The 13,894-nt window shown below is 40.6% G+C and overlaps 1 protein-coding gene across 1 annotated transcript in view; it reads left to right on the top strand.

The window, feature by feature from the left end:
* Positions 1-13,894, top strand: part of LOC126337022 (fat-like cadherin-related tumor suppressor homolog) — a 304,620-nt gene that overhangs the window by 228,076 nt on the left and 62,650 nt on the right. The window contains exon 4 of the mRNA XM_050001295.1: positions 9,265-9,398. Coding sequence (XP_049857252.1) covers positions 9,265-9,398 — 134 coding nt within the window. The remainder of the gene's footprint in view (positions 1-9,264; positions 9,399-13,894) is intronic.

Raw genomic sequence — 13,894 nt, 5'->3', positions numbered from 1 at the left:
TGAATATCCATTATCCAACTTATACCACAAGTGAAGACTACACAGGACCCACTGAAAGAAAATACAGATACCAGTTTACTTCCAAATCAGGTAGTCTTAGCTGTCCCCAATAGCTCCACCTACCTCATTTATCCTAGAAACCTAAAACGAATAACCCTATATCGTACTTATAGCCATACTGTCTCTTGACCCTTGTTTGTTTCTATTGCTATGATTGATATGTTACACCTGTCATCCTCCATTTGTGCATGCTCAAATGGAAGATGTTTCCTTGCAGCCATGACAGTGAGGATTCCACCAGCAGATAACATAGATGTAATCTTGTCTGGGTCAGTGTCATAGGGGAGTTTGTAGCTGTGAGTGAACTGTCTAGGAAGAGATCCTTCATCAGCCTGCATTCTCCATACTATCCTTCATTGGTAAGAAAGTCGACAACACGTCCTCCAGTTGAAATTGCTGCATATTGAGGCAAACCATGAAAGTGTCACTCTCTTCCAATGTATCTGATGCACTGACATTGTCTTGGGTGGTGTGTAAATTGGTGTCTATGTGGGTCGCAGCATTGTCAGCTATACTGGGGGTATCATGTAGGATCCACACAAGCTTGAGACATTCACTTTAACATCTGACAGTTTTCCATAGAGTAGAATATTAAAGGTGTACAAGAAATGTATTTACAGTTGCAAATGTGGACAACCATCACTAGTATAATGGAGTAGCAACATCGAAAATTTGTACTGGACGGAAATTCAAAACCAGATTTCTCACCTCTCGCGAGCAGTCACCTTACCATTATGCTAGATGAGCATGCTTCATGGCCTGACCAAACTGCCATGTGTTGTCAGCCATGAGTCTGAAGGAACATTGTATCGTACCCCTGACCAACACAGACATTGCAGTATTGTATGAAGGTGTTGTCGCTTTGTTTAATCAGTTTTTGGGGGCCGGAATAAGGTGGTTCCCTCAGCATAACATCATTTGAGTCTTTTAGGGGTTTATGAAAGGATTTTGTGTAGTCTGTGTGCCTGCAGGGGTGGTATCCTGAGGTGTGTGATGTGCAGATTGATCTAGCAGATGATGGAGTTCCTTGTCCATTGGCAGTTGCATTCATGATACTAAGTAGTGTCTGCCAGTAGTGTAAGAGGTTCACCATTTAGGAGTTGTGGAGGGCTCATTATACACTGGACACATGTCTAAGAGCATACACAGCAGATATTCCATCCAACCACCTCTGTGACACATGACCACTATTTTAAGTATGTGGTGCCAGTGCTCCAGTAAACAATTGCTTTGATGATTGCAGGCTGTGGTTTGGAGCCCCTGAATCCCACCCAAGTTGCAGTGTTTGGTGGAGAGTGCGGATTCAGATTGGTGGACTTGATCAGTCGTGATAGGGTAAGGGCAACCAAAAAGGAACATCTGTAAGGGAACAAATGCCTTCTCCATGGATTCTGGCATGGCATCTGAATGTGGCATGGCTTCCACACAATGGACAACACAACTGACAGCTGAAAAATGTAGTGGAAGCCACCTGATTCAGGGAGTGCTCACAAACAGATCCAGGTGCACATCCTGGAAGTGATCTTCAAGTATCGAATAGCAGCTGTGTTTGAGCTGTGCATGCCAGCCTACGTTAGTGGGTTTGCAGGCTGTACAAGCTTTGATACAAGGCTTACAATTACATTTGATATTCAGTCATACAAAATGGTTCATGATCAGTTTTCAGATGGACACACACATGGATGTGACAACTGTGCAGTCAGTAGAAAATAGCCTTCCTTGTAATGAGTTAGAAAAGGAATCTTAAGTGCTCTGTGACACATCACACATGACTTATGTTGACAAACCAGGAATTGTGTAACATTTGATTTGGAAGTCGGTTGTGGTGTTGCATAGTTGGTCTAGTAATTGTGTATCCTATAGTTGCGTCTGGACCAGCTTGTTGTAATGAATATCTACTGACAGTCAGTTCATAGGTTGCAGATGTAGTCAGTTAATTGTCATTGATCAGTGTTGATGGGAAGTGGTCTGCCTGAATGTCATCTTTTAAATGGCATGCTGGTTCATACACTGTGCATAATTTCATATTATATGCCAACCCATTGAGCTAAAAATCGATCATGCAAATGCAACTTGCACACGTGTCTGCAGTCTCAGATAAGTGAAAGGAGTGTGGTTTCAGTTATCGGTTCAGCTGTATGAGTCATACTATGTTGACCCATGGTTTTTTACTCTGCAATGAACCTCCCCCCCCCCCCCCCCAATTGCCCTATTGTACCTGCAGGGCTCTCCCCCATGGTGAAGCACATTTTGCTGTGCTGTCCCCATCTTTTGGTCTTTTGCACTAAATAAACCCTCCCATCTTCCTTGTCCTGTGTTTTAGTGGACAACCCTCACTTGGTTATGTCCAACCTTGGTTTTTTTTGCGAAAGTGGTTTGTCCTCCAATGTTAACCTGAATTTCCTTCTGGAATTGGAGACCCTCAGTTAGCATAGGTGTTGCTTATGGAGGTCTTGAGATTGCCTTCACACTGGCTGGTTCTCCTGCCCCTTTTCTATACATTTTGTGTGATCTTTTGTGCCATTTTGTTTCCACTTTTCTTGTGTCTTCTCCCCATGGTGTCATCGCCGTTCTCTTGATCATGGTATGGTATTGGGATCAGGAAAGGTTGGCAGCATTGCTGGTGTCTCATACTGAGAAGCATCTCTGGGGCAACCCAAGTCTCACAGTCCCCCCTCCCTCCCTGTTCTCATCAAACAAACCAACCAAATCATTTCCTCTTGAGTCTCAAACTTTCCCCTGGACTAGTTTTTCTGCTATTTGGCTTATTTCTTCTTTTGTTATGTTCTATTATATGCAGTCTTTTTTTATTGTTAGGCAAGTCAGCTACATCCTTTTTAAAATCATACCCAATGTATAGCCCTAATTTTTGTTGTGACATGGGGTCTTTACTAACTAGTGCATTGAGAAGTCGAATTTCTTTCGCCTCAAATGATCTTTGACGAAGATTGAAAAATTTCTTAATTTGCCTACCCATTTTATCATAATCATGTGAATCCTTAACAATACTCATTCTCTTACCTAATATTTTGGAAAATCTGCTTTCTGATTAAATTTCGTATAGTAATCTATAGCTTATTTTCTAATTTTTGCATTAACCATTTTTGTCTATTGCTTTTTCTTAATCTCTCTGTTCTGCCCATTTGTTGTTTCGAGGGTTGGTTCTCCCTCAGTACACTCATATAGTTCCCTTTGGTGCTATCCCTTTACTCTTATGTGTAAATTGTTATGAATGGTTTCAAGTTCTTTTTATTTTATAACTAATTTTATTTGGTCTGGCAGCATGTTGTTGGCCTTTACAAGTTCCTCACCTGCTTCATTTCCCCCACACACTGTCTTCAGTCAATATGTTACTACATTTACTCTTACTCTGTGAGGTTTCTGTATCCACCCCACGAATCAGTGCAAACTCTTGGTCCCAAAAACTGTAACAACCATCTTTTTTTGCACACCAGATGACCAAAACTGGGCTTTTAAATTCCTTTCAGATTGAGTATAGGACTCAACCTGATGTACTTGGCTTATTTCCTGTTGCTCTTCTGCAGAGCATAGGGCTTTGATGAAGCCCAACCATCCAACAGGCTCTCTTAGTTTCTTTAACATATTAATTTCAAGCAGTTGTGTCTTGTTAGCCTACAACACCAATTGCCACAGTGGGGCTACCACCTCTGAGCCTTGGCACTTGCTCCAACCAAGGAGTCTGCCATACAAATGGCCTTTTCCCACTGCCAACCCCTTATTGCTGTCTTTCGTGACCTGATGAAAGCATATGACACCACTTGGCACCACCACATCCTTGCTACATTGCACAGGTGGGGTCTCCGAGGCCAGCTCATGGTTTTTATACAGAACTTTTTGTCACTCCACACCTTCAGAGTTAGTCGGTGCTTCAAAGTGTTCCCCTCCATATTCAAGAGAATGGGGTCCCGCAGGGCTCTTTTTAGTGGCCATTAATGGTATTGGAGTGGCAGTCACATCCTCTGTATCACCCTTTTTATATGCTGACGACTTTTGTATTTCATTTTGCTCTTCTATTGTTGGTGTGGCTGAACACTGACTGCAGGGAGCCATATGAAAGACACAGTCATGGGGCTATCACTCACAGCTTTCAGTTTTCGTGCTCCAAGACTTGCATCATGCACTTCTGTCATCCACCCACACCCACATCCAGAACTTTACCTCAGTGACCAACTATGTAGTAGAGACCTATCACTTTCTAGGACTGGTTTTTAATTCCCATGTAATTTGGCTTTCCCATCTTCATCAGCTTAAGGAAATCTGCTGGCAGCATCTCAGTATTCTTCAATGCCTTAGCTACACTGCCTGGGGTGCAGATCACCCTACACTGCTGCACCTGCACAAAGCCCTTGTGCAGTCCCATCTTGACTTCGGGAGGGTGGCATACGGTTCAGCATCACTCTCAGCATTGTGGCCGCCAGGCACAGAGTAAACGGCTTGTCTGGCACCAATGTCCCATAAGGAAACTTAGTAAGGAGTCTTGTGTTAATGTGCCTCAGCAATGCCTCCGCGACGTGGATATCATCGTCACTGGTGGTGCAGTGTTCCTATTTGCAAGACATTGAGGGCAATTGATATTGATCTCACTCCAGGCGCTAACATCTTGGGTTGGAAGACATGGGGTATAGCAGAGTGTACAGGACTCCTTGCTAAGGTACCTTATGGGACATTGGTGTCAGACAAGCTGTTTACTCTGTCTACAAGAAGAAGGAAGAAGCGCTGCTGTGGAGTTCGACTTGCAATGGGAGCTTTGCAAACGAGCCCAGTGAACAGCCTCCTTGTGGAAGGTGGAGTTCCTCCATTGCAGATCAGGATACAACTGCTTGTGCTTTATACCTCCCATGTTTGTAGTTCACCTCAAAATCCAAATTACCGTATCCTTTTCCCGTAAAAAGACTACACATCGGCCACAACAGTGGCCCAGATGGGGGATTTCAGTTTCAGTCTGTGACCGGTCCTTACTCATAGAACTTGAGTCTTTCCCTCTGCCACCTTTCCTCTGCGTCCTCTCACGTACACCTCCATGGTAAATGCCTTGGCCACAGCTTCTTCTGGACCTGTTGTAAGGTCCAAAAGACTCGGTTCCACTTGAGACCCTCCACCAGCAATTTTTCTCTACTCTTGGCAAGTTCTAGGGTTCAGAAATAGTCTGCACTGGTGGCTCGACAGTCGATGGTCACATTGGTTTTGCTTACGCTCATGCTGGATGTGCTGAATGGCACTCCTTATCTGATAGCTGGAGTGTTTTCACTGCAGAGTTGGTAGTTGTCTCTCTCACTCCTGAGCATATCCACTCCTGCGCAGGTAAGTCCTTTGTCATCTGTAGTGACTCCTTAAGCAGCCTACAAGCTTTCGACCAGTGCTTCCCTCGCCATCCTTTGGTAATCACTATCCAGGAGTCTCTTTATGCCCTCGAAAACTGTGGAATGCCAGGGTCCTTCATTTGGACTCCAGGACATGTCAGAATTCCAGGCAATGAACTTACTGATAGGCTGGCCAAAAAAAGCTACCAGTAAACCAACCCTAGAGATCAGCACACTGGAGACTAATCTCCGATTGGTCTTACACTGTAAAGTTTTTGGGATCTGGGATACTGTCAGTAGAACAAATAAACTGTTATCAAGGAGGCAACAAATGTGTGGAGGTCATCCATGTGAACCACTTCCAGGGACTCTGTTGTCCTTTGATGGCTCTGCATTGACTTGGATGACTCACGGTGACCTCCTATATCACGAGGACCCATCTCATCATTGCTGCGGTTCCCACTTGACTGCTCAATTTTAGCCACCCTGAGGCAGGCTTAATCTTCCTGCCACACTGCCTATGGTGTCAGGAGAAAATGCCTCAACAGCTGGTCTAGTTCTACCTTTTTATCACTCAATCTATGGGTGGGCGTCTGGCATTCTCTCCCAGGCCTTCACCCTCACTCTTTTTTAACTCTTCCTCACTGTTTCTTTGCTGTTGGTTTGCCTTGATGTTAGTCTTTACCCTGTTTGTGTTTCTCCAGCCTTTGTTTTTTTGGCTGGAGATTTCAGTATGTTAGAGAGTGGCTGGTGCATCCCTTTTATTTTTGTGATCAACCAGCTCAGGCCCTGTGCTATATTATTTTAATACCTTCCACCGCTTTCTTCCTTTAAGTGCACATTTTCCCCTTTTGGTTTGCATCTTTTGTCTTCTCTTTCAGAATGGTTCCCAGTTAATTTTATGCCTTTTTTACTTTCTCCCTGGAATACATGAGTAAAAGGCACTGATGACCTTGTAGTTTGGTCCCTTTACTCTTCAAACCAATATGGGGGCGAGTGCCATTTTCTATAATTCTGTTTGTCCAGTTTGGCTATGCCACCAGTACTAGGTTGCCGGAGCCTCATCTGTGGTAATGGGTACACCATGCAAAGGTGAGGTTGACATTTGCACAGGAGAGGCTATCAGAGTTGCATCACTGAACCTTGCACCTCCTTACAGGGCTCGAATTGGTATACATTTAATAAACTCCATTGATGTGCATTACCCTCAATGTGATTGAAACATTAAAACATATCTTCTCTTTATCATCCTAAACTGTTCACAAAATTCAGTGGAAAGAACTTAAAAATAATACTGATGGGTTTTTCCATGAGGATCAAATTTTGGAAATTTTTGTACTGTTCCTTTGTCTATAGAAAACATTAAATCCTCTCTCAAGTTACCACTGTTTCCTTGATTTACCTCGCCTTGGTCTTCATTCTTATAAACATTGTTAGATGATGATGTTTCATTCTCTTGTATAGTCCTTACCCTCTAACAAATTTAACACTGCTGTCTGGTTCCTTGTATTATGGTGAGTCTTGATCATGACTAATTGATTCCTTTTGTTGCATCTTTACATTTCTATTGATTCCATACCAGTTATCCTAAGAGTATTTACTGACAGGGCACTCACTCAGCCTTTTTATAATTCATGTCTGAGCTTCTGGTATTCTGCAGCTGTATTATTGTTCAGTGACTCTAATTCATGTTGAACACAGTAACTACCATTTTTCACTAACGGTGTCTCTTGCTTGAACACACAGTACATAGTTCAGTTTACCAGTCTTTCAACATTCTTCTATTGCTCTTTTACTGTAAGCTCAGCAACAGAATCATTCGAAGTTGTTACTTTGTCTTCTACTTTATTTAATATATAATAAAACTTACTATCAAGCTGAGATGAAAAATGTTGTAATTGTTGGTCTACTTTGATATTATCTGCTTTCACAATACTTTGTAATTTGTTTAAATCTTCTTCCCTTACCTTATTTATAATTTCTCTTTCTTCATGTTTGCCTTTTTCCTGATTGGCTATAATAGTCAAGTGTTCACCAATATCTCTCTCTCTCTCTCTCTATCTCTCTCTTTCTCTCTTTCTCTCTCTCTCCCTCTCTCTCTCTCTCCCTCTCTCTCTCTCTCTCTCTACATTTTGACTACTTTGCAAAATTACAGCACTATGTATCCATAGAAAAAAGAAACCAATAGCCTCATTAACCTACTAACCACACCTCAAGGAGAAGAGACAAGTCCAATTCTACTGACTATAATCTCATAAAACCATTCATGCAGTAACCTTACGCAATTTGAAATTCTTGACAGTTCTTTCAAATAGCTGACTGCTGATACAGTCACTGCCCTGGATGCTAGCAACTGAGTCACTTTTCATGCATTGCAGCACTGTGTATGAAGCGCACGTTATTCTCTTGTCTGTCAGTTACTAAATTCAGCACTGGGGTGTGATAAGGTCTGCTAACTAGCTATGCAAATGCAGCCAAGATTTGTATATTATTTATCTTACTCCTTGTACTTGGTTTGGTCTCCTGTGTTATTGTCCAGACATCCTCTAAAGAATCACTGCCAACAGATCAGTCCATCCGCAACTGCAAGTTAATCGTTCCTCTTCAATCTTTAATTCTCTTATCTCAGTTATAAAAATTGTAAAACATAAACTCAGGGCAATAGTATCTATCATACCTATTATGTATGCTTGAAGTCCCTGAGTTCACATAAACAATAGTGAGCAAGCAGAGTAGAAATCTTTCTCTTTAGCAACGCTTGTGAGAACCATTTGACATCCAAAGATTGCAGGTCCTGTCAGTAGCATCACTATTTGAGAATCCCTTTATGAACACACACAAACAGCAGTGCTAGCCATAACACTGGCCATTCTTTGTCTTTCATAGGTTGGAAACTAAAAATAAATATAAAAATAATTGTGAATGGAATGGTCTCATGGCCTATGGGGTGCCATTTTGTATGGCTTCGGGGGTCATGCATGACTGGTAGTGAGTAAGGGAATTCTGATAGCACAGTGATGTCAGATATTCTGCCACCTCATGTGTTATCTCTCATGCAATAGTATTGTGGTGCTACTTTTCAACAGGACAGTATCGTCCTCACACAGCATGTGTGTGTATGAACTACCTACACGATGCTGAGGTACTCGCAGGGCCAGTAAGGTCTGCAGATAAATCCCCTATAGAATATGTGTCTGGCCAGCTTGGACATTAAGTCCATCCCAACACTTGTATCCAGGATATCAAGGTCCAGTTAAAACACTTGTGGATCCAACTCATCTCTGAAGAGGATACAACAGCCTTCTGACACCCTTTCCAACTGCACCAGTGCATGCATTCAGGCCAGAGGGGAGTGTGATGTCATTCTGAGAAATGGACTCACTGCAAAGTTCTTTGTAAATTGGACTTGATTTTGTAATAACTGCAATAACATCACATACCCGTTCAACCCCTAAAGTTTAGTATTTATTCCTTATCCCCTTCAGCATACTTCACTTTTTATCAGCAGTATATATACCTCTGTAGTGGTTTATTTACAGTTTCAAAACGTTTCCACCCCTGTCGAAATATATGCATGCGTAATGGTGTATGAAGTCTCACATACTGTGAGAGTTGGATACAAAGAAATAGAGGTGAGTACGAAAATTTGCTGAAAAGTTACACTTCGTCTTGTGCACTGACCAGTCAAATGGTAGTAAAGCGAGCATGTGAATTTGACAAGGTCTGGCATACCACCCTTGTCTTCTTGAAAAACTAAGTAAGTAGCTCTTGTTATCTGATTGAAACTCCCTAAAAGTAAGTAGCAGTAGTTCTCATTTTCATGAATGGTCTCTCTCATGAATAATGTTTAAAGATTATTTACAGATTTTTAACATCTTTGCAGGAATACTTCACATTTTGGGTGATCCAAGCCTTGGTGTGGGTAACATAGAACTCCATCTGCAAGAAATTGATAGTCCACTGAGGATAGTCCCTGGGACAAAGAACCTGACACTAACTCGCCGTCTTGACAAGGAAGTGAGTAGCTAATGATTGTGTCCTGCAAAAACTAAAGTTAACAATTACATAGACTACTCATTGTTAATTGTATGTAATTTAAATCAGTTCTATTAACAATTTGAAAATAAAGATTTTGCTATCCAAAATTACATCTCACAACAAGTACTATTCATAAATTAATCACAGATGTGCTATTAAAGGAAAAAAATAGATAAAATTTAGTTTATATAAAGTCTGTACCAACATGTTTTCATAACTTTTTGATGGAGTCGCTATCAAAATTCAAACATTTATCAAACCATGATACCATCTTCTTTACTCCTTCACCAAAGAATGATGCCACCATTTGCTTCAACCGGTTGTTGACAGCGTCCTTGAGCTCACTGTCAGTTGTGACATGCTGAGTAGCCGGCCCAGGCCTCCATCTTGGAGAAGAGAACAGTTAATTGCTCTCAAATACAGGCTATTGGGAGGATGTTGATAAATCTGCCAGCCACAAGGCCTGAGATTTTATGTTACGTACAGACAAATTCTAACATAAAAAAGATAATTTTCCCAGTTAATAACCCTGTTTGGCTTGTTAAATTAAACAAGGTAAACAAAAACAGTTATAACAGGTGTTCAAAAAGTCTTTCCGAAGTGCCGCATGATTGTTAGCCGCTTGTGCCATATGATTGTTTGCCTGCCTCGGTTACTTCCCTTCAAGTGGACTCTCCCAACATTCCACTGTTTTGCTTATCTCAGCCAGCGTCAGTAGTATCATTGGTGTATGTCGTTACGTGTTGACGTGAACGTTTAAGTTTAGTTCCTTTATTCATTTGTTCTGTTTTGTCACTGTTAAATTGCTAACCATTGAAGAACACATGTTTTTAGTTGAATAAGTGTTCAAAGCTGGTAGTAAATACACAGTTTCAGTTCGTCAAACATTTAATTCAGTTTTCCCAGAGAAAACACTCCCACATCACTATACTGTACGAGATTTGGTTAACAAATTTCAAAGTATAGGTTCAATGACAGATGCACCAAGAAGTAGTTGTCCTAGTGTTTTGTCTGAGGATTCCGATATTTCCAATAAAATGTCCATGAGTCCTAACAGTTCAGTAAGAAAACTTGTCTAGGAAATCGATGTTAGTGTCAGAATGGCCCACACAGCTGTAAGGAAAAAATTAGAACATTTCCCATACAAAGCAACAATTGTGCAAGAACTGAAAAATACTGATCCGGCAAGAGACTGCATTATTGTCAATGGTTCAAAAATTTTGTTCAACAGAATGGAAAGGATATTCTTAGTGAAACGCTGAAGAGGCGTGGTTACATGAACTTGCAAAATTCTCATATGTGGAGTACTGCAAATCACTTCATTCTGTGAAAATAGGAGTTTGAATTGCAATTTCTAGATGTCTGATTGTGGGGCCCATATTTTTCAGCAAAACATAAACGCACAATGATACAGCAGTGATATTCATAGGAGAACCTGTGTTAAGTGAAATACTGAACAGTTATTTTCAACAAGATGGTGCAACCGTGCATACAGCTTGCATTTCAATGTCACTGCTTACTGATGTTTGTGGTGGCTGCTTGATTTCACAGAGACTTTGGCCTCCGTGATCGCCTGACCTAACACCACCTGACTTTGTCTGTGAAAACATGATTTGATGTATATTGTGTATTCAACAACAGGGGGGACACTTTCAACGTTTAATGTGAAAAATTGTAAGTAGAAATGAATATTCAATAAATTAATAATTTTGCTTGTATGAATAAATGTAGGTATGTATTTCCTTTTCTGAAGAAGGCTTTAGCCAAAAGCTGATGTGTAGGTGTCTTTTTCATTGTGTCCTATAGTGTTCTTTGTATGTATACAGTAAGATAGTCAAATCTAATGAACATGTTGAGAGATAAACATAATCGTACAGAGCATCATAGATAAATATTTCTAATTATATTGTAGTCGTAAATAGCGGCTGAAATATTTTGAATGGTTGCTAGGAGATGAGTATTTAAACACTGAGAGATACTGAGAATAAAGAATACACAGCATGAAACTGTCCATATATTGGTGAATGGTACTAGTGTAACCATCCCATTAGATTATGTATCCATTTGAATTCCGAAAGTATTATATAAATCATACCATAATTTTTTAAGTGGCTTCTTACTAGAGGTTTAAAACACTTCCATACATGTTTCCACAAAAATGCTTGTGGCAGTTAACACAAAGTAACTAAGTGCATGCCTGTACTACATATATTCTGGCAAGAAAACATTAAATAGTGAGAAAAGCATTTTCTTGCAGGAACATCTGGATGATAGATTCAGTTTTTTCATGAATAGGGCAACGATATCGCCCTCTTATTCGTCATTCATTCGGGAGTCATTTGATAAATTACAGGGGAGCTACGCATAGTGAGCATACTTTGTTCCAGGATCTTACTCATAGTGTGAAACACTCTGTAAGCAAAACAATTTTTCCCTTATAAATTAATGTAAAATATGATGTGTGTTCCATGCAGAAAAAGCACTAAAAGTTTTATCTTATTTGTGTTATTCAGAGAGAATTATATCTACAGTGTTACATACTTTATTATTCATAAAATAGAAAGAAACATTCCACATGGGAAAAATATATTAAAAACAAAGATTCTATGACTTACCAAACGAGAAAGTGCTGGCAGATAGACACAATAAAAAGACACACACACACAAAATTTCAAGCTTTCGCAACCAACGGTTGCTTTGTCAGAAAAGAGGGAAGGAGAGGGAAACATGAAAGGATGTGGGATTCTTTTTAAAGAAAAAAAAATGCCTGCCTGCCTGCTTGTGCACGCGCGTTTTTTTTATTGTGTCTATCTACCAGCGCTTTCCCGTTGGGTAAGTCATGGAATCTTTGTTTTTAATATATACTTTATTATTCATGATACATAACTAATTCTTTTTTACGAGGAAACTATCTATAGTAATTTGTTTCTGCTGAAGATTCAACACTTAGCGAAAATGTGACACACCATTATCGGCAAATAAATTTGTAGTGTGCATAGCTGCTGATTCTTTGTGGTGATGATTTTCAGTGTATGATGCCACAGATTATCTTGCTTTCAGTATTTCTCTTATTGCACCAGATGATTGCTGCTTTTCTGTTACCCCCTCCTCCTCCTCCTCCTCCTCCTCCTCTGAACTCGTCTCCACAACATCCTGCTGTGAAACACATTGCAACTCCATAAGCTCTTTGGTCGTCGTTTCTTGGCTGTGATCTTCCACAAGCTCATCGATATCATCCATATCCACTTCTAGTCCCATGCTCTTGGCGAAAGACACAATCTCGTTGACTACAGACTCCACAGGTGCCCTCAAGTGCCTCAGAGTGACATTCAGCAACATACTCCAGCGAAAGCTTCTTCCATGCAGAAGTGAGAGTTCTCTTGGTAACCCTTCCCATGCCTTTTCAATCATCTTCATGCAGGCAAAGATGTTGAAGTGAAATTTCCCGAAATTTCAGAGAGTGAGATTGGTAGCTTCAGTCATCTGAAAGCAGTGCTTAAAAGAGTGCTTTAGTGTAGAGCTTCTTAAAGTTATAAGTAATCTGCTGGTCCATAGTCTATATCAATGGAGTGGTGATAGGAGGCAAAAACTGGATATTGATGATTTGAAATTCTTCAAGGAGGTGGTCTTGTAGGCTTGGAGAATGGGCAGGAGCATTGTCCATAAAAAGCAAGATATGGAGTGACAGATTCATCTCAAGCAAATATTTTTTCACCAAACGACCAAACACTTCATTGATACAATCATAAAGAAGATCAAGTCACCTAAGTCTTGTTGTTGGACTTGCACATCACATTTAGCCTGCTCTGCTGGACTTTGTACTTCTTGAAGACTTGATAAGTTTCGGAATGGTAAAGAAGCACCACTTGCATTGGCATTGAATAGCAGTGCAAGACGGTCTTTCATTGGCTTGTGAGTGGGCAATGCATTCTCCTCAGCTGTTATAAAGGTATGCTCTGGCATCTTTGTCCAGAATAGACCTGTCTCGCCATAATTAAAAACCTGTTAAGGCAAGAATCCATGAGCATCTAGAAGTTGCTGAGGAAGTTCTCTGCTGCCTTTGTGTTGGAGCTGGCTGCTTCTCCATGCCTCATAATACTGTGGATGCCAGTTCTTCTCTTAAGCTTCTCAAACCACCCACAGCTTCCCTTAAACACTTCTTCAGCCACTGATGAGCCTGGTGTCATCTTAACAAGATTGGCAAAAATCATTCTCGCCTTCTCAGAAATGTTTTTCTCATTAACAGTGCTGACTTGCAATTGCATTTAATTTATTCATATAAGGAGCAACCTTTCTACATCATCCAGAATATGAAACCGTTTGTTTAGATACTCTTTTCACTTCCTTTGAAGCATCAGTCTCCTTAATCTTGTCCTTGCTCTTGAGGATAGTGCAAATAGTTGGTGTAGACTGAGTGTATGTGCCTGCTAAACAGCAATGCTCACACCATATGTGTGTTTCAATGATGATAAGTT

This window comes from Schistocerca gregaria, chromosome 2, assembly GCF_023897955.1.
Source record: "Schistocerca gregaria isolate iqSchGreg1 chromosome 2, iqSchGreg1.2, whole genome shotgun sequence".
Lineage (NCBI taxonomy): Eukaryota > Metazoa > Arthropoda > Insecta > Orthoptera > Acrididae > Schistocerca > Schistocerca gregaria.
Note: the sequence above shows the minus strand (reverse complement) of the source record. Positions and strands in the feature narration are given on the sequence as shown.